The sequence below is a fragment of the Egretta garzetta genome, unplaced genomic scaffold (assembly GCF_000687185.1).
Source record: "Egretta garzetta isolate BGI_Z169 unplaced genomic scaffold, ASM68718v1 scaffold172, whole genome shotgun sequence".
NCBI lineage: Eukaryota > Metazoa > Chordata > Aves > Pelecaniformes > Ardeidae > Egretta > Egretta garzetta.
In genome coordinates, this window is record NW_009258951.1 from 39675 (window position 1) to 59456 (window position 19782).

Sequence of the window (19782 nt, forward strand, 5' to 3'; positions counted from 1 at the left end):
GAAGGTGCCTCCAGCTCTTTGGGAATGGCCAAAGGGGGACACTGAGTCAGGGGAGGAGTGCCCCCAGTCTCCCACCTCACCAGGTGAGGCAGCTCTGACTGGATGATCTGCCTCATTTCCCCTAGAAATGCCTTTGAGACCGAGGTTAGGCTAAGTACATACCTATGTTGGTACGTACACGTGTATAAAAGCCTTGCTAAGGGCTTGTTGGGATATTAGGGGCAAAACCTGTTTCCTGAGGATGCTGTGAGGGTAAGGGAAGCACGTTGCTGTTGCTGGGTCCCTGCACCCCTTTGCTCTGAGGCTTCAGGACGTGGCCCTGCAACGATGGACAGAGGTCAGGGTCTGTGCCATGGAACGGTGCTCGCTCTGCGCCCCTTTTTTGGGAGCAGAATGAATCATCACTGCTATGGGTGCCAAACCCAGCACCCTCTGGGCTGTCAGCCTCATAGCCCCATGCCTAAACTTGCTGAAATCAGTTGGGGCTCCTGCAAGGCGGATGGCATCGCCCTGCACCTTTTGGCTGAGGAGCATCCAAACCGGTCCCACTGCCTTGCTGGAGCTCGCCTCGTGCCCACACCCTCACCCTGGCTCAGGGTATCGCTCCTGGGGAAACCACGCTGCTCCGCACAAGGCACATCTCACCACGGAGCCAGCATCACCCGGACCTTGAAGGTGATGAAACACCCCTGGCAGATGAGCCCCAGCCTGGGAGGGGGCAAACCTGTCTGTGAAAGGAGATCGTGCTGAGAGAAAGGTCCAGAAGAGAAAGAGGAATTTTCAGGAAAAGCCCCAACATCTCCAGCCACAGTGGTACCAGGCTTATTTAAATGGGTTTTCCTTGGCCTTCAGTTTCCAAGCGGCTCCAACACGTTGCAGGTGAAGGCTGCCTGTGCACGCAGAGGAGACAGGCAGGCAGTTTCTGTACAGGACTGGCCTGAGCCCTCCCACACACCGGGGCAGCAGCAGTGCAGGGGTTAACATGGAGCCTGGTCTCACCATCCACCTTCTGCCAAAGCCTTGTCCGAAAACCACGTTGGGGCTAACAAATTGATCCTGCAGATCGGCCAAGCGCGGGGGGCTGAGAGCTGCTCCCACCCCCGGGCAAAGGCAGGGAGATGGGCGCATCCCAGGTCCCTGCCCTGGACACCGGCTTTGCTGGAAAACTGCCTAAAGGCAAACCTTCATGGGTCTAAAAGAGCACCCAGCTGTACTTCCACTGTCATTGGTGTGCACAGGGCTGCATAGCCTAAACCTTCACCCTCTAGGTATTAAAAGGTACATTTAGCACTGAAATTCCTGGAGGATGCAAAAATGCACCAAGCAGGGAGAGTCCCGCTTTGCTCACTCATATTCAGTCCTCTCTTTTCCCCTGGTGCCTCAGACCCAAGAGGGTATTTGCATGGAATCAGGGTCTGTTTTTCTACCTCTGCTTCTGCCCTTGCTCTCACCTGCGGAAAGGAGATCCTCCTCCTGCCACCGCTGAGGCTGGAGCGAAGGCAGTGAATAGGGGGGCTTCAGAGGGGACAGCAGCAGTGTGGTGGCTCACAGCAAAGCGCCTCGTTGTTTTCTGAAAAAAACATTAAATTCTTCTCTTGGGGGATAAGCCTGTTTTTGCAGGGCTGGCACCAGACACAGAACAGCCTCTTGGATGCGGGAAAATTAGACCAGAAGGTCCTGAAGATGCCAGCAAGTGCCCATCAGCCACGTCACACCTGCAAGCATCCCAGCTGCTGAGAACAGTTACCCTGGGGTGACCTGTGAATTCGCACCCACCGGTGCCACAGCACAGGAGAGGACCCATCCTCACCAGCAAGGAGGGGACACAGCTGAAGTAAGTCCTTGGCAGAGCAGGGCTGCAGTGGGACCACATCTCCCAGCAGCTTGCCCTTGGAGATGCTCCCTCTGGGTGCTAAATTGAAAGGATACTGGATTGCTTGGCTTGCTCTTTCTTATTGTTTTAAATTGTTCTCCCAAATCCTGGCTCGAGCGCAGTCAGGCTTTGTGACCAAAATTATCACTGGCACAAAAAAGCCGGGTGTTGGGATCCCCTGAATGGGGCTGGATATCTCCAAATCTGTTTCAGAAGGTTTTGGGAAAAAACCATGAGCCGCACACAGAGTGTCTCACCGCTGGCCCCAGCCTCTCCCAATCCACATTTGTGCAATTTTATTCTACATGTATCATCCAAAGGCCCTGTTCAGCTCTGGAGCTGTTGCACCAGGGGAATGTTAAACGTTTGGGGCAAGGAGCTGGGAGGAATAGCAAGTGGACGCGGAGACCTCTCAAAGGCTGGCGCTTCCAGCAAGGGAGGAGACGCTCGCAGATACAACCTGTCAGATCAATCTCAGCTCCGGGGCTGGGTGGGTTCCTACTGCAACCCGGGGCTTCTGGAATTAGGCTACACTCCATTACATCTCCCAGTTACATCTACACAGGGACGATCAACAGAGAGACACAAATCCTCTTTCCAGGAGCAAAAACCTTTAAATGCTTCCAATTGCCACCCTCTCCCACCCTGACCAGGTGCAAATGGGTGCTTTTCAGTCCCATTAGCACCACTTACTGTGTTTTCTTTCTTTTAGCTTTTTGCTGCTGTAGATTTAATTCAACCATCCACCACGAAGTCAGCAGAAATCTCTCTCGTTTGTCTCCCTTATTCCATGGCAGGGGGCTGAAGAAGTCCTCACCTTGCAGGGCTCCCAGCTCCCACAGGCGGTGCTTTTGCATGGCACTGTTATGTTTCAGGCCCCTGCCAGATGGGCAGCGAGACAGGATTACCACAGAAAAACAGAAACAAAACCCAGCTCAAACCATTTGCTTTTCCATCTGTGCAAGGCAGTTGTTTAAATCAGCCCCGGCAGAGAGGTTTGGAGCTGGGGCCAGGATCAGTTTGGACAATTGAAGAGCTGCAGAGCGATGTAGGTCTTTCTTTAACCAGAGCAGAAATCACTTGAAGACCCAGGAGGAGCAAAGAGCTCTTAAACAGAGGGACCCAGACCACAGTGCAAATACAAGGCAGTACCTGGAAAAAGGCACCTTGAGCTTGGGGTTGCTAACAGGCTCCCAGGGTGGCTTAGAGCTGTAGGTGTGGGAGGGGAGAGGAGAGCAGGGCAGGCAGCAGCAACCCCCTCCCCTGTTCCTCATTAATAGAGCAGCAAGTCTTGATGGGTCTCCTAAATTATAATGACTTTCTTGTCATTAACTTGATTTCTTTCTGGTGACAGCAGCAGCAAATTGGTCCCAGCTGTTCTAAGCACGGGATGACAAATTAAAAGAAATTAAACCAAGCCAAGTGCTGGAGGGGTTGGTGTGCAGGGGAGCGGGTCCTTTGCGTCCATAATAATCTCAGGGCTGCAGTAATGGGGGCAGTGGGAGATGTCCAGAAGGGAGAAATGGGGGTCAGGGCTTATGTTTCTGTTTTGCAAGCAGGGTGCTGAAAAGCAGGTGCCTGCCACAGTGGGGTCTGGCCGGGCAGGGGACACCCCTGTGTGTGCTGAGGCCACTGCTGTGGGGGAGGACACATGGAAACTGATGGGTTGTGGGGTCTGGCCTTGCCAAGAGAGACAGGCCACACATAGGGATGCTTTTTTGGGGTGAAAGTTGCCTGAAGGCAACTCAGACCAACAAGCCAAAAGCCTGCCCTGAGGAAAGCAGGACCTTGTCCACTGCTTGCCGTAAACCTGTGGCCCCCCAGGGACTTCCCACTCCCAGGAGCAAACCCTGGCCAGGACCTGGCTGGGGAATGAAGAAGAGCAGCACTGTGGGGCTTCTTTCTGAGCCTGTGCTGGCAAGTGTCTGTCAGCAAAGGGTTTTTGTCAGCTGTCCCAGCAGAGGTCAAGCACAGGAGCTCAGGAAAAACAGATTTATTTCTGTGTCTTTATTTTCTACTGCCTGTTGGCAGCTCCTGTGCCTGCAGGCACCTGCCTGCCAGGACATGGAGAGGGGCTTTCTTGGGAAAGCCACTCCATCACGTCTCTGCCAAATACCTGCTGGGGACCCATGTCCTCCCCTCCTGGCAGCCCCGGGGTGATTCTTGTATGAAATAGAGCTTTTGGCCTGGCTTTTAGCCCCAGGGCCAGCTGGGACCATCCTGCGCAGGATGCGAGCTACGGGGGTGGGAGGGGATGTCTCACGCTTGGTCTCAGCATCATTAATGTGAGATGATCATTAATGCGAGACAGGCGCTCTACCTGCTCAGGAAAGATAACAAGAAAGATGTGTTTTGCCTCCAGATGCCTCTCGGACAGCTTTCTCCAATGTGTCACATTAAATAGTCCCAAACTGAGAAGGCAAACTTGCCCTGGCTGCCATGATAAGCACAAAGAGCGATAAAACCCTGTAATTAAAGTCTGCTGCTATAATAACGTTGCAGCAGGGACAGCTGGGGTCTAGCCCCGAGTGCAGGTCCGTGTCTTGGGTTTTGACTTGTTTTCATTGCATGTTCATTTTGGAGGGGGTCAGCTCAGGTACCCTTCAGGTGCAGAGAGGGAGGAGAAGCCATCTGGGCACGGTGGAGTGGGGGAGCAAGGGCTGTCCTGCCCTTCCTGACTGTAACGCAGACCGGGTCCTTAGCAGAAGCAAATACCCTCAAAACCACGTTGGAAGAGGAGCTGACCTCACAGAAAAGCACCTGATCTGTGGGGAGGCATTTCCCCTCAAGGGACTCCACCACTGCCATTGGGAACTTGTGCACATGTATCACTGCTCCTAAATCTGTATAAAACTAGATAGAAGTTAGCTTTTTCCAGTCTGGGCATCCCAGCCTTCCTCTTCACACTGGAATTTCTTCCACCCCGATGAGGACTGGAGAACCAGTGTCCCCTCATCCCCTTCCACTCAGGGACGAGGCCAGACCCCTGGGATGTATGCCAGGATGCTGGGGACCCCAAGCACGGCTTTTGTGGGCTGTGGGGAAGCCCTTGGCAGACTGTTGTTCTCCGGGTCAGCCTCAGGGTCTGCCACTTGCACCCCCAAGCCCTGGGGACCTGCTTGGGGATGATGCTCAGGACAATGTGGGGGGCCTTGGGCTGAGCCTGATCCCCCCAGCCCCACTGGCAATCGCAGCCAGTTGTTAGCAGTCCCTGCTTGCCCCGGAGCTCTAATCCACTTACTGCTGTGCTAATTACGCATCGCTTTCATTTCTTAACCAAAGTCCCCCCATGAACCAAATTAAGCATCACGCAGGCTCCTCTAACATCAATTCTGTCATCTTTAGCAACAACACATTGCGACAGGAGAAGGCGTGGGCTAACCAGACAGTCTGTCTCTTCTAACCTGTTGCAGTGGAGTTTAACCTTGCCCTGGGTGATGCTTGTGAAGGTGCCTGGTGGCTCTGGTGGGTCACTTTGCCCCTGAAATTGTCGCTGCATGTTGCTGCTAGGCTGTGGGGAAGGGCACTGTGCATGGCACCTCCATCCTTCCCATCACCCTGCCATGAGGACAGTGGTATTTCAGGCAGGGGGGCCCTTAAATAACACGTGGACCTGAATTTCTTGGAGATGCCCTTTGCCCATCTAGCCCCAGTGTGTCCTCTCCCTGCATGCCCTAAGCGGGGAGAGGTGGGGTACGGGGAGCCCATCCCTTCCCCACATGTGGCCCAGCCCCTCCAGGGCTGTTGGATTTGCTGTGACATGGAGAAAACCATCCCCGGTGTAGGTGACAGTCACACTGCCACGTGGCTGTGAGTCAGCCCGAGCATCCGGAGCCGTGGCTGAGCTCCTCCACCCAGGGCCCTTGGGGTGGGCTGTGCTTCCCATGCCACCTCTTCCCAGCCTCCCCGCAGCATATGTCTGCCTGGAACACTGGTTCCTGCGTGAGTCCTGCCTCTGTGGGAAGCCACCCAGGAGCCGGGCAGGAAGATGGGCTGCCTTCAGCATGGGGCTAAAAGCTGAGCCCATGGGTGTCCCCGAGGAGCAAAATCAAACCCTACATACATTGTATTTCCCTCACCTGTCAATTTGTCCTCCTGCCTACCTCTATGCTGCCCATCACCAGTCTGTAGTCACTAGGTGTTAGCTTTTCACCTCCACCACTATCCTGCAGTAAGACGAATAATTGAAATAGGGTTCAAATGCAGTCTAAATCAGTACCGAGCTCAGACCCGGCACATCCCTGCGCTTTCCTGGCATTTACATTTTCCTGCTTCCCTGCTCCCCTTGCAAAGGCTGGGCGCTCAGGGGGAAATGCTGCCGTGGCATATCCATGGCCAGGCAGCCCGAATCCACCCCACCACCCAGCCCCTGCCAGGGACCCTCACTCCCAGGTACATGAGGGCTTTGCCAAATTCACGCTGTGTGAGTTTTCCCCATACCACGGCTGCGCAAAGGAAGCGAAAAACAACCCTTCCCTTGGCTTATTGAGGAGGGGCAGCAAAAAAATCCGCTGGCGTTCACTGGAGCCATCTATCATGGCTCCAAATACACGAGGCAATTGCTGTAAAACTTGAGTTTGGCTCCGTAAAGGAAAAAAAAATACCACCCCATGCCTGTTGCAAACAACCACAGCACAAAAAAAAGCCTTACAAGGCTGGGGCAGCCTCATAGATGGATTGCTTTCTAATCCCCAAAGCTACGGTGATAAATCTTTTTATTGGAAGCTCTGGAGTTACTGTGTCACTCAGAGTGTGCGGCAGCGCAGGGGAAAACAGCTCCATGAGCTGCTGGAAGAGAGGGAGCCTCCTGGGAGCGGGGCTGGAGGTGATGGAGGAGGGATGGGTGCTTGCCATGGGGGTGCTGAGCAGACACAGAACGGGCAGGAGGGTTCCCCTGGGGCCAGGAGTGGGTGGTTGGGCAGGAACTGGCTGTTGGACAAGACACTGCTGTAAATCTGGGAGGACAGATGGACAACTTTTGGGGACTGGCTCTTTGGAAACAAAGCGTTTGCAGAGGAGATGGTGGCATGGAGCCTGACCTGGCCACATGCTCCATATTGCAGGGACAGAGAGATGTTTCCTCCAGCTCCAAGTGAGGACCGGGAGCAACGGCATCCACACTCCCCCAGCTCCCAGCCCCCCAGCGTCCCTTTGCTCTGACCCCTCCAGGCCCCCTTGGATCCTGAAAGGATCATTTAGTGGGTGAGAACTCACAGGCAGTGTTTTGGGATCCTCCTTCCCCCACAGCCATCCTGAAGTGCCAGTCAATTCCCCAGCCAGTTACATGGTTGGGAGCAGCAGGAGCAACTCGCCCCATCCCCGGCTTCTGCTACCTCCCCCTGCTCAGGGCTCTTTGCTTCTATACCACCTCCCCAGCAGGACTAACCCCTTTAATCTACACCAGGAAGGTCCCCTCTAATTTACACCAGGAAGGTGGCAGGGGACCAGGCTGACCCTGAGGATGCAGGACAGTGGGGAGCATCGTCCTTGGAGCAAACAGTCTCCAAAATTTTCTTCCTGGGGACTGCAACGAGCCTGAGGCAGGCGGGAGTCGGCAGCCACTGCCTTCCCGGTAATGGACAGGTGTAAAACCCTCTTTGTGAAACTGTTCTCCCCTGGGAGATCGGTTCCTTTTTTATAAGGTATCATGCCCTAACTGCAGCTTTTACTAAAATTCATTATGGGATTAAAGGGCTTGCCCGGGAGCCTTTGATTGCAGCATCTCTCATGAGCCCAGCTGGCATGCAGTACCTGGGGACTTGGTGTTGTCTCCACACTCTCTCGCAAAACCCTGGCCAGGGGAGCAAAGTTTGCCCTCATATCTCCACCTGAGAGACGCCATCGGCCGTGCTGCAGCTGTGTTTTGGCAAGCCTTTGGGATGCTTTTCAGGGTGATCCCTAGCCCAGCTGCATGTGGGGTGGGCGGTGGGGCAGCCCCCAGCATTGCTGCCCAACACGCCAGGACCTCAGCAGCACATTCCACTCCTGCATCTCAGAGAGGGGAATTTGGGGTAGCTGATGAGGATGGGGAGTCCCAGATCAAGGGACAGCAGGGCAGCTGGGGACACAAGGCTGGATGAAGGCAAAGGTAGTGCCTCCACCTTTCTGGCTGCTCTGTACTCCACTCCAGCAGTGCTGAGCCCCAGGAGCCCCCAAAAAACCCCGGACACACACGCTGTCCTCTGGCACTGACCAAGGGAGCTCAAGCTGCAGGGGCCCCAGCCATACCCCTGCACAGCCCAGCTGCTCACAAGCAAGGGGACGTGTCTTCCTGACCCATGGCACGAGGGACCCCAAAGCTCCATGCGGGCGGCTGTTGCTGCGTCATAAAATGCTATCGACTGCCTATTAAAAAGCCATTCCCTGGAGATTTGCGGCTGGGGAAGCGGTCGGGTGAAGTGAGATGGGGCAATAATGGCCATCAAGGAGGCATCAGTCACGTCCACCTGCGCAGCAGTGACGAGGGGCCCCGCGCAGCTGCCAGGGCGCTGGCCCCTGCCGGGACCGTCAGCGATGAGAGCTGGAGAGGGAAGAAAATCGATGGATCTCGATGCCCTTGGCCACGTTGACATACTCCGGACCCCAAAGTGCAAAGCTACAGCAGCCCCACACCCACCCTCACCCAGCAGCACACAGCAGGACCCCACAAGGGCCGAGGAAGGGCTTTGCCCACAGCAGACCCTGCTTTGGGATGGGGAGTGGGGAGGGGAACTGGCATACTGCCTGGCGCTTGCTTCTCCAGTATTTCTGCTCGGGTGCCCGGGTGAGCCCACTGGCACATCCACGCTGCCCAGCGGCATGGCTGTGGGACACCAAGCCAGGGGAGCCTCCCCGGGGGGACCAGGGAGGAGCTGGGGATGGGGAAGTTGTGCAAGGCAAGAGCTCAAGCTGCTCGGACAGCCCCTTGGGTGGCATTTCGGAGCCTCAATATTTTATCCTGTGGGAGGACCTGGCGTACACCAGGAAGTCAGTGGCATCGATCTCAGACAGTAAATCGATGGGTCCTTCCAGCCCGGGGAAGCACGACCAGCCAGCCTGCACTTCCTGGCATTTTTGTGACATTTCCTGAGCCGTGCGTCTGGGGACAAATTGATCGCCACCGCTCCGGAGGCAGCTCCCCCTCTGCAATGGCTCCAGCCCAGCCTGGCCAGAGCATCATGGAGACCAGGAAGGCTGTGAGCATCCCACTCACGCCTTCCCTGCCATGCCTAGCCCTGCAGACCTGTCATGGCAGCAGAGCCGCAGGCAGAGCCAGGGGGACACCCCCGCTGCCCATCACCCCCCGGGAGGACGGCCCAGGTTCAGTCCTGTGCTGGGAGCAGAGCTGGGTCCTGGGGGATGCAACCAGGGCACAAATCAGGCCAAAGGCTTTTTTTAATTCTCAATGAAGCTCGGCCTGTGCCGGGCAGGGATGGAGGAGGGGTCCCCACATTTCCCGGGGGTGCAGGGGGCCACAGTGGGCTGAGAAAGAGGAGGGTGGCACCCACCAGATGCACATTGGAGGGGGGAGAGTGGGGTGCATTTGTGGGGCACTGGGAAGGCGCAGAGCTGTGCCTCAGTGCTGCAAGCAGCCTGGGGCTGCCATGGTCCTGTATTTCCCCCTGCAGGCTCCAGCTCTGGAGGGAGCAGCCCTGCTCCTTCCCCTGCCCTCGGGGGGCTGGGGCGGGAGGAAGGCTGGGAGCAAGGAGCCATAAGGCATCCTGCAGCCAGACACCAGCTGGCACCACCGAAGGGATGTGCAAGAAAATCAGGGGCATGTTGGTGCCAGAGGACCCTGGGGAGGTCTCGAGGGAGAAGGCAATCACAGACCTTTTTTTCCCCACTCCATGCCATGCAAAGCTCTCCTACCTCCATGGGTCTCAGCCCAGGTGCGAGCACCTTTTGGGGCACCCATTCAGCACGGTGTCCCAAAACAGTCTGGGATGCCTGATAGCCCTGACACCTGAACCTGCAGGCTCACCCTGCTGGGCCGGGAGGGATAGGATGTTTTGGGGGATTGCTGGTATATCCCTGACATAGAAGCCAGCACCACCCCAGCTTTGGCCAGCCCCAGTGCTGAGCGCAGCAAGTGCAATGCATCCAGGACACAGCGTGGCCACCTCTGCCATGCCCCGGAGCAGCGCTGCCAAGAAAACCAGCCTTCATATCCCAGAGGGATGGCACAGAGAGGCAGGGACGCCTCCATTGCTCCTGCCCCACTCCCCACCACAGGCTGGGTGCCACAGTCAGATGGATGCTGGTGGTGGGAAAAGCCAGTCCTGGTCCCCTGCATCCTCCTGCTCATCAGCAGAGGGATGTTGCATGCATGGTGGCCTGGCCCCCCTCCACCTCCTCCAGCTCATACTCCTCGGCTTCGGAGAGGGGCAGCCCATTGGTGCCCGGCATGGGCTCACATTCGGTGCTGCGGGTAGTGGCGCGGGTGATGCTGGGTGAGTATTTCTGTGACCATGGCGGGCGGTGGCCAGGGTGGCACATCACCTCCTTGAACATCTCCCGGAAGCGGGTGGACATCAGGTTGTAGAGGATGGGATTGGCGGCTGAGCTCAGGTAGAAGAAGACGCCCGAGATGATGTGGACGTACTGAAACATGTGGAGCATATGGCTGGTCCAGGTGGAGACAAAGCTCCAGACGAGGCGGTCGGTGTGGAAGGGGGCCCAGCAGATCCCAAACACCACCACCAGCACAACTGTGGGGAGCCGAGGAGCTGGTGTTACTGGGGGAACAAGGCTCACTCCTCTGGGGACCTCCAGTCCCTGGCTAATCATTGCCCTGTTTTAGCTTTGGCCATAGCAAAGAACGCACAAAAAAGTATGGGAGAGAGGAAGAGGGAGAGGGGAAGGGCCCCCCAATGCTTTTGTTGACCTGCTGCTGTGGAGGGTCTGGACGTATGTCTGGGCAGGATTTCGCTCCCTCCATCTCCTGCCAGGGCTGCTCCAGGTGCTGCTGCACCATGCGTCTCTGCTCCCCATCAGCAGGCAGCTGCCCACATTGCAGCCCCATGGCATGGCTGGGGGATGCCTCTGCGGGCATCCAGCCTCTGGGCACTCTGCCACCTCTGCCAGCAAAGCAAAAGCACTCCCTGCTAACCAGGTAACCCATGGGGCACGGCCAAGTCCAAGGAGCAAGAGGTATTTTCACCCTCTTCTTGTGCTCTGTATATTTTTTTTTTATAACCCAGCTCTGCTGATGCATACCCACATGATGCCATACCTGTGCCATGCTACATCTCCACGGCATGCGGGGACAAGTTCCCCTTTGTCACCCTCCCAGCCCTGGTGCCAGGGGAAGCTGGAGAGAAGTCTGGGAAGACTTGTCTGGGATGTGACAGAGAAGCAGCCCTGGCCCTGCCGATGGACTGGGCTGGGCAACCCGCCATCGCTGTGCTGTCACGGGGCTGGGAGCACGCGGAGGTCAGCATGCCAGGAAGAGACAGCTACCCAAGGGCAGCCAGCTCCTGCTGCTGGGAAGGGGTCCAGAGGCTGCAGGGATGCTGATGGGGAGGGGAGCAAGGGTGCAGAGCAGTGGGATGGAGGGGTGCTCCAGCCCAGTGCATCATTGTCCCAGGTCAGTCGCAGAGGCTGTGGGGCTGGGTAGGAACTGGTCTCTCTCTGGGAAATACCACCACCACCAGCAGCACACAAGGTCTGGGCTGGGGGATGGGGGGCAGGTTTCCCCATCCCATCCCATCCCATCCCATCCCATCCCATCCCATCCCATCTCCTTTCCCTTTCTCACCCAGCACTTTCCTAGAGGAGGAGAGGTCTCGTGGCCAGGAGGTATCTGGCATGAGCAATCCCCACCACTGGACCAGAGCCACCAGTTCTGCCTTTGCCTCAACACCCCACGAGCCAGCCCCACAGCCTTCCTCCAGGATGACCCAGCAGCTCTGGACTGGCTGTGCCTCAGTTTCCCCCCAGCACCCTCCCAATGCAGCCTTGGGAGACACTTCCTGGCTCTGCCCATCCCCAGCATCAGAATCCCCAGTATCGGACTCACAGAGCATCTTCGTGACCTGCCTCCTCTTGACTTTCTTCTGCCCCCAGGCATTGTGGCAGTCACGGCCACCAGCGGACTTGGCTCCCAAGGCCTCCAGCATCTTCTCTTTCCTGAGCTGTAGTCCGATGAGCAGGTAGAGAATGCTGATGGTCCCCATGGGCAGGAAGAAGAAGACGATGGTGGTGATCTGGATGACAAGGTTGTAGGTCAAGCGCGGCTTCACCAGGGTGCAGATCTCTGAATCGGGCACCCGCCCTCGGCCAGGCACGTAGAGAGGCTGCAGCCCATGGAGGCTGGTGTTGGGGATGGAGCAGATGACCGACAAGACCCAGATGGTGACGATGACCCTCTTAGCATGATTCCTGGTCACCACGTACTTGGCCTTGAGCGGGTGCACCACGGCGATGTAGCGCTCCACGCTCAGGGCTGTGACATTGAGGATGGAGGCGAAGCAGACAGCCTCAAAGAGCAGCGTCTTGAAATAGCAGCCGCTGGCGCCCAGCAGGAAGGGGTAGTTGCTCCACATGTCGTACAGCTCCAGAGGCATCCCCAGCAGCAGCACCAGCAGGTCAGAGACAGCCAGGCTGAACAGGTAGTAGTTGGTGGGCGTCCTCATGAACCGGTGCCGGAGGATGACGATGCAGGTGAGCGTGTTGCCCACAGCTCCCACCACGAAGATCAGCAGGTAGATGACACAGACAGGGACAAAGAAGCTGGACCGTCGAGGTCCCAGGTACTTATCCCGCAGCTGCTCCTCTGTCAGGTTGGCATCCTTGGGGTCAAACAAGGTCTCTGGGTGAGTTCTGTTGCAGAGATCAGGGCTGATGGGCTCCATGGGAAAGTCTCGCTGGGGCAGGGGGAACTCAGGGCCAGAGCAGTTGACGTAGGGATTCATGGCTGTGGAGAGACAGGGAGGTTTGCGGGATGCTTTTCCCAACCCCTCTGCTGCCTCTTGCTCCCTCTGCCCCCTCCCTGTTGATGTCAGGGTGTCAGGATGATGCTGATCACCATGGCTCTGCACCCTCGCACTCATCCTGACACAGTCCCAGCCTTTGCTTTGGAAACCACCCAAAATCTCTCCCCAGCCTCCCTCTAGGATTCCAAGCGCTCCTTACCCCATTTCCCATCCACAAACAATCCTGGCAGCTCCCCAGCCCACCTTGGCCCCTTCGCCCTGCCATCGGGGGGTGTCAGCGGGGTTGTCCCCTCTCCCTTCTCCCAAAGCAGAGCAGGATACAGCCCCAAAGCCAACCCCAAAAATCGATCCTGGTTACAACTCTACCAGCCATGCAGAGGGGTTCATAAAACAGCCAGAGGGAAAATTGATTTTTCCAATCCAAGAAGGACTTACGACTTGTTGGGACGCTCCAGATGAAGGCTGAGGTCCCACTACCCCTGCGCTGGACGGGGTCGGGCTGGGGAGGGAGCGTGGGAGGGGATGGAGTCTTCACTGCCTTAAGAGGCAGGCTAAGGAAATCTTCCTGCTGCTCTTCCCTCAGAGCTCAGCTTGGAGAAGCCGCCTGCCCTTATCCACCTTCTCCCTCTTGTCCTCTGTCAGCAGAGAGCGTGGATGAGAGCCGGGGGTGCCGGGGGCTTCCTCTCCCACCGCTGGGCAAGCAAAGCCCAGTGCTGAGACCCTACCCCTGCCGGGGGCTGACTCCTCGTTTGCAAAGCAGCACTGCCAAAAAGATGCCCTTGAGAAAGAGAGAAAGAGGAAATACGTTAAAGTAATAAACTCCATTGACTCTAGGAGAGTCGCGGGGGAGGGCGGCACAGCCATCTCCAGCCCCACCAGTAGCCTTCGCAACACAGGGATTTGCCATTTGCGTGGCCTCCGTGGTGAGGGATCCATCGATCGTCCCCACTGCCGTCCCGACGCGGCCAGGCGTGGGGGCCATGCGGCACCCAGCTGTCCTGTCTCCTCTGGGGGTGATGCAGCCGGACCCAGCAGCTTCCTGGGGTCTCCCTGCATCCAGATGTGAAACCCCAGGGTCACCCAAATCACCTTACCATGGAGCAGGTGGCTCCAGCCAGCTCCTGTCACACTTTGATGCGAGGAAGTTGCTGCGATCGCAGTTGCTGCTTCACCCCACGCCAGGGTCTGCTCCCTCCCCACGCCCAGTGTCTGTCTGTCTGTCTGCGCTCCTGCCTGTCCTCTGTGCTGGCATCCCATCCTGCTGACAACGCCCGGGTTCGGTAGCCCTGCGCGGATCCGTGCACACAAGCATGCACACATATGCACACACACATGCGTGCACTCACATATAAGCGCACATACACGCATGCACACACATATAAGCACACAGATATGCACACACACACGCGTGCATGCACATATAAGCACACAGACACGCACATACACGCATGCACGCACAGACATGCACACACTCACGCGTTCCTGCGCCCCACAGACGCGTGGCAGGGCTGCGCGTCCCCGCTCCACCCGCGGCTCCTCTCTCCTCCAACACGCGCTTTACCGGTCCCAGCCCAGCCCGGAGCCGGCTGCTCCTGGCGGGGAGGCGGCTCCGTGCGACGGCAGAGAGCAATGCCACGCCGCGGGACGGGCAGGCACCCGTGGGCACAGGCACACGCATCGGTCCCTTCATCCCCTCCGAAGGTGGCAGGACCCAGGGTCCCCGTCCCGTCCCCCCCAGGGGATAACACCTGGAAGGGCTCTGGCATCCCGGGGACCCTCCTCGACCGAGCCTGTCCCAGCACCATCCTTGCTGTGCACGGAGGCACCTGGCTGGGCCGGGTGGGAGATGGAGCTGGAAGAGCCTCTGGCAGGGCTGGGTTCAAGCAGGGGGGACAAGGATCTTGGAGAAGGAGCCTGGAGAGACCTGCCTGGAGAGACCCCTCAGCCCCGTGCCCCCTGCTCCCACCCAGGCTGAGCCCCAGCACAGCTCACTGCACCGCTGAGCCTGATGCCTACGGCCAGGCCACAAGGAGCTGCCTGGATCCAGCAGCCTCCAGCGCCAGGACACTGCCCTTGGGGTCCTGCACCTTCAAATCCCTCTCCTGATGCCAGAGCACACAGCAGACAGGAGCAGCACCACTCACCCGTCTTCTCTCCCACAGCCCAAGGGGGAAACTGAGGCACCAAATTCCCACCAGTGCCCTCTTTCCCAGGAGGCTCAGTGCCTTCAGGAATGCTCTGCCTTGCTGCTGTTGCAGCGGGAAGCAAATAGAGCCTGGCTGCAACCAGAGGCGATTGGCAGTGGCACAAATGTCCCCGGGGCCAGCGGGCACAGCCTGGCACTGGGGCAGAGCACCCAGCACAGCCCCTGCTCAGGGGCCACCCATGCAGGCTGCACCCCCTGGCACACTGCTCCAGAGCACCCTTGGACTGAGGGGTGCCAGCTGGGTGCTGGGGGTGACCACAGCACCCCATTTCCCTGCTGGCTGGTGCAATAAAGCCAAAGGAGAGCAGCAGGGGACAGCACGCAGGGGGAAGAGGGTGGCAGGTGGGATCAGTGTGCTTGGACCAGCCCAAGGGGGTGACACACACAGTGGGAACTGACCCCCCAAAGCCCTGGAGACATTTTTCCTCACTGTTTTAATACGATACAAAGATCCTGAAAGCCTTGAGAGTGCTTGACCCACACGCTGCCCCTCCGCACAGGCTGGCAGCAAAGGCAAAATCAGCCCACAGCCTCCCTGGCCCGCAGCCTACTGTGCTGGAGCAATGGATCTGTGCCTGGCTCTGTCCCCACCAGGTAAGGATGATGGGGGGGAGGAAGGCCAGAGGGATGCCAACAGAACAATTGCTGCAGCACCGCATGCTGGTGCCAGCCCCAAAGGGCTGCATGTCCAGGTCTGTAGCAGAGCTCGATGCTCAAAGAAATTTCAGAGCAGGCGAGGGATGATAGGACTCGACCAGCAAAGCTCTGGGTGGGCTTGGTGGCCCTAAGCTGGCCCAGCCTGTGCTCCTGGCAGCAAACAGGCTGCAGAGGGGAGCTGGCAGAGCAAACACACAGAGGGCAGGAAGGGTCCAGAGCTGCCCCAAGATGTGACTTTCCTCAGAACATCTCTCGGAGCAGAGGAGAGGAGCTTGCTGAAGCCAAAGGGCTGGAGGCTAAATGGCTGTAAACAAGACATTACGCAAGGGAAAAAACCAACAAGCTGGAAATAATGTCTGAAACTGGGAGGGAAAAGAGGTGCTGCCTGCTCCTACAGGAGTGATGAAGGCAAAGAAACCTCATCCCCTCTGAGCATGGACACGGGCTAAAACCCAGGGGTTTATGTCACCAGGCTGGTGACAGCAGGGACATGACACAGGGACAGCAGCCAGGCGATGCTGGCAGGGGCTCAGCAGTGCTGGCTTGGCAGATGCTGGGGTGGGCAGCAGTGCCTGGGTGGCAGAGCCAGAAGCAGTAGCTGATGGGCACAGATTTCTGTCCCTGCCTCCGGATGGAGCTCAGGCTGCTTTTTCCCCAGGGAAGGGGATGGATCCCTGCTGGTGCAGAGGCAGGTTGTGCTGTACCACTGAGGCACCAGGAACCTGAGCAAAAGCCTACTTGAGAGGTTGCATCGGGGGATGAAGCATTCCTGGAAACATCTCTCTCATTCTCCATCCTTTCTCTCTCCTTTCCATCCCTCATCTGCCTCCCCCTGTTCCCTGGCCACCCTGCTGAGCAGGCACACAGTACAGCCAGCTCCCAGCATGGTCCCAGCTACTCACTGAGCTCTGTGCACTGTGGCATGGCCATCTCCCCCATCCTTGGGACAGAGGCTGTTCCCTGCATGCAGCCATGATGCCTCCCACCCCTGTTCTGTCCTCACCCCTACCTGGGCTTTGCTGCAGGGCAGCCCCTGGAGCTCTGACCTGTGTCCTTGTCCCTGCAGGGACTCCCGCAGCTCATTTGTCCTGCACCTCCATGGGGATGAGGGAACGTCTGCTGGGACTGAGGGGTTTGGAGGTTGCTTGGGTTGGAGCAAAGCAATGGGGATGCTGCTGAGCTCTTACCAAACTTCAACATGTTTCCCAGAAGTCTCCTTTCCTAGCTGAAGACAACAGGCACATGGTAAGGATGGTCTGCAAGGAGCAAGGAACACACAGGGTTCACTCAGAGCTGAACTATGGGGTCCATCCTTTCCCCCCAGGTTGCCAGATCCTGGCTTCCAGGTGGTGACAGAGGTCTCTTGCCCTGCTTGACCATGGGCCAGGTCTCCTAGCCCCGGTTTTGCTGGGACACAAGAACCACTGGACCAGGGGTCCTTCTCTCTTTGCATCCCTTTTTCCGTCGCATCAGCTTGCTTGGACCATCCCCTGTAACGGGGGCCTCAACAGCTGCTTCCACCCTGCCTGCTGTCATATCTCTTTGGGAGGAGTTGGTAGCTCTCAGGGACTAGCATATCACTTCTTTTCCTCAGCATCTCTGTTTCTTGCTGCCCCTCCTGAGTCCCCGCAGGCCTGACCGTGCTTCAGAGTGATCCATTCTGGTTTTCAATTTTCTGATAAATCAAATAAGCAGGAGGTGGCAACCCCGCTTCCACTGCTGCTCCCCCACTGCTTGAAGGGGGTGAACTGCACAAGGGAGCACGACCCTTCAGTCTATTCCCCTTATCAGGTACTTTATTGTGTTAACCCTGGGCAGGGAGGATGGCCAGCAGCATGCCAAAACCCACTCCTCGCACAACCAGTCAGCCACAGCCCAGCCATCCCCATGGCCAGAGCATCTCCAGGCTGGGCTGGAAATTTCAACAGCACGTAGGCAAGCCAGGGCTGCCCACAAGGCTTCTTCCTCCTGCTCCCTGCCATGCACCCATCCCTCCCAGTGATCCGACCAGTGCAGAGGTAGCTGGGTCCCTCCACGTGCAGGTAATGCTGGCACACAGAGGTTGAGTGAGGCCCTGTCTGCAGCATTGCCAGGAGAATTAAGAGGCCAAAAGAGAAGACAAACAGCAGCTTTGAAGCTTGAGAGCTGCAGCCCTAATAACCAACTGCTTCCACTCCCAGCTCTTTTCAAGGGCGCATCACTCACAGTAATTACAGGGTAGATCAGCACAGACTTTTATAGAGCTGTCTGTGCTCCGTCCCCTCCATTTCTTCCCCTGCTTTGCAGTTTTAATTAACACACTCTGGTCCTGAGCACAAAAAGCCACCGAGCCACAGAGAGACTCTGCATCTGAGAGGGAAACTGAGGCACAGACAGTCACTTGTCTCCTCCATGCCATCCTGCAGCAGGCAAGAGCCCCTGGGGTACATCCCTCACTGCCACTGAAACAAGCTTTGCAGGGTATTGCTGCTGCAAATCTTCCTGGGCAGTGATAGCCAGCACGGACGGAAAGGGGTTACAAAGCTTTGGGACAAGAATGAACCCTCTCCCCTCAGAGAACAAGCAAATCTCTCAGCCATGGGGCTATAAAAGGGACTTCTCTCCCTGCTGGGAGCCACCTACTGGAAGGTGCCCCTCTTTGGTCACCTGGGGGTGATGTGTCCAGAGGATGCATCTCAGAGCAGGAGGATGCTCATTTTGGTTCCCAAGGCCGGGAAGGGCCACTCAGACCCTCAGGGCACCAGACAGACCTGGATCTGTGCAATTTTGTAGTAACATAACTGAGGATTAATGCAGGTCACTGGGGTGGCCTTTCCAAAGCAGCACTGCAGTCATTTACCCAGCAGAGCCCACCCCCACATCCTTCTGTCTGGTGTGGGACACCCCCCTTCAGTAATTTTTTGGCCATCGTTACCCTGCACATTTCCAGTCACTAACTTTCCAGAGGCCTTTTTCCACTGTGTAAAAGCCGTACCTGCTCCCAAAATCTCATCTCAGCATTGTTACCTCCTCAACCCCTCTCGCACAGCCCAAGCAGGTGACATCTTAACCTCTCCCAGTAGCAACAGCTCTTTCTAGATCTCCAAGTTCCCTTTTCTGAGCTGATCATAACTTGCCAGCACCCTTTCCGGCGTGCAGGCACCCAGCAAAGGAGCCCGCAAGGAGCCCTTGCTCACCTGGGACAGCTCACTGCATCCCCATGGGTACCCTGCTCACAGCCCAAAGTTTCTCCCTGCAGCAACCACTGCACCTAAAGCCCCACAGCTCATCTGAGAAATTGCTGGGAAGGGGCATTTCTCCTCCACCCCAAAGTGGGCTGAAAGGAGAAAGAAGGGGGTAAAAAAAGTAAAAAAAGACCATTTCAATGTTCACTGGGATAAAAGCAATCAGCTTTCTAAGGAACAGCAAAATTGGCTTCTGCTCCACGGCTTGTATCCCCCAGGTCTGCTGGGGGGACAGGGAAGGCAGGCACTATCTGAGCAGGTATTTGGGCTCCATGGCAACCATAATTTTGCTAATCAGGGCCAACACAGACTTGAAGTGCTTTTTCACCTGGCAGGAGCACTAGGCTTTTACAGGTCCCCATCAGGCCAAATTGCCTGGGGGTGCTGCCTTGGCCATGCCCCCTGTGCAGTGATGGAGCGGGATGAGGACTGGCTGCAGCCAAGGGCATCCTGACAAGATGAGGGGATTCAGTGTGCCCTCAGTAAATTTGCAGACAACACCAAACTGGGTGGTAGTGTTGATCTGCTTGAGGGGAGGAGGGCTCTGCAGAGAGACCTGGACAGTCTGGATCAATGGGCCAAGGCCAACTGTATGAGGTTCAACAAGGCCAAGTGCCGGGTCCTGCACTTTGGTCACAACAACCCCATGCAGTGCTACGGGCTCAGGGAAGAGTGGCTGGAAAGCTGCCTGGCGGAAAAGGACCTGGGGGTACTGGTTGACAGCCAGCTGAATATGAGCCGGCAGTGTGCCCAGGTGGCCAGGAAGGTCAATGGCATCCTGGCCTGTATCAGAAATAGTGTGACCAGTAGGAGTAGGGAAGTGATAGTGCCCCTGTACTCGGTGCTGGTGAGGCCGCACCTTGAATACTGTGTTCAGTTTTGGGCCCCTCACTACAAGAAAGATGTTGC

General features: G+C 57.2%; 1 protein-coding gene across 1 annotated transcript in view; it reads right to left on the reverse strand.

Annotated features, from left to right (window-relative positions):
- Nucleotides 1–10156: 10156 nt before the first annotated feature.
- NMUR1 (neuromedin U receptor 1) overlaps nucleotides 10157–19782 on the reverse strand; it is a 14092-nt gene continuing 4466 nt past the window's right edge. Inside the window, exons 3-5 of the mRNA XM_009634370.2 lie at nucleotides 18927–18965; nucleotides 11871–12775; nucleotides 10157–10560 (exon numbers count right to left, since the gene is read on the reverse strand). Of these exons, the coding sequence (XP_009632665.2) occupies nucleotides 10157–10560; nucleotides 11871–12775; nucleotides 18927–18965 (1348 nt within the window). The remainder of the gene's footprint in view (nucleotides 10561–11870; nucleotides 12776–18926; nucleotides 18966–19782) is intronic.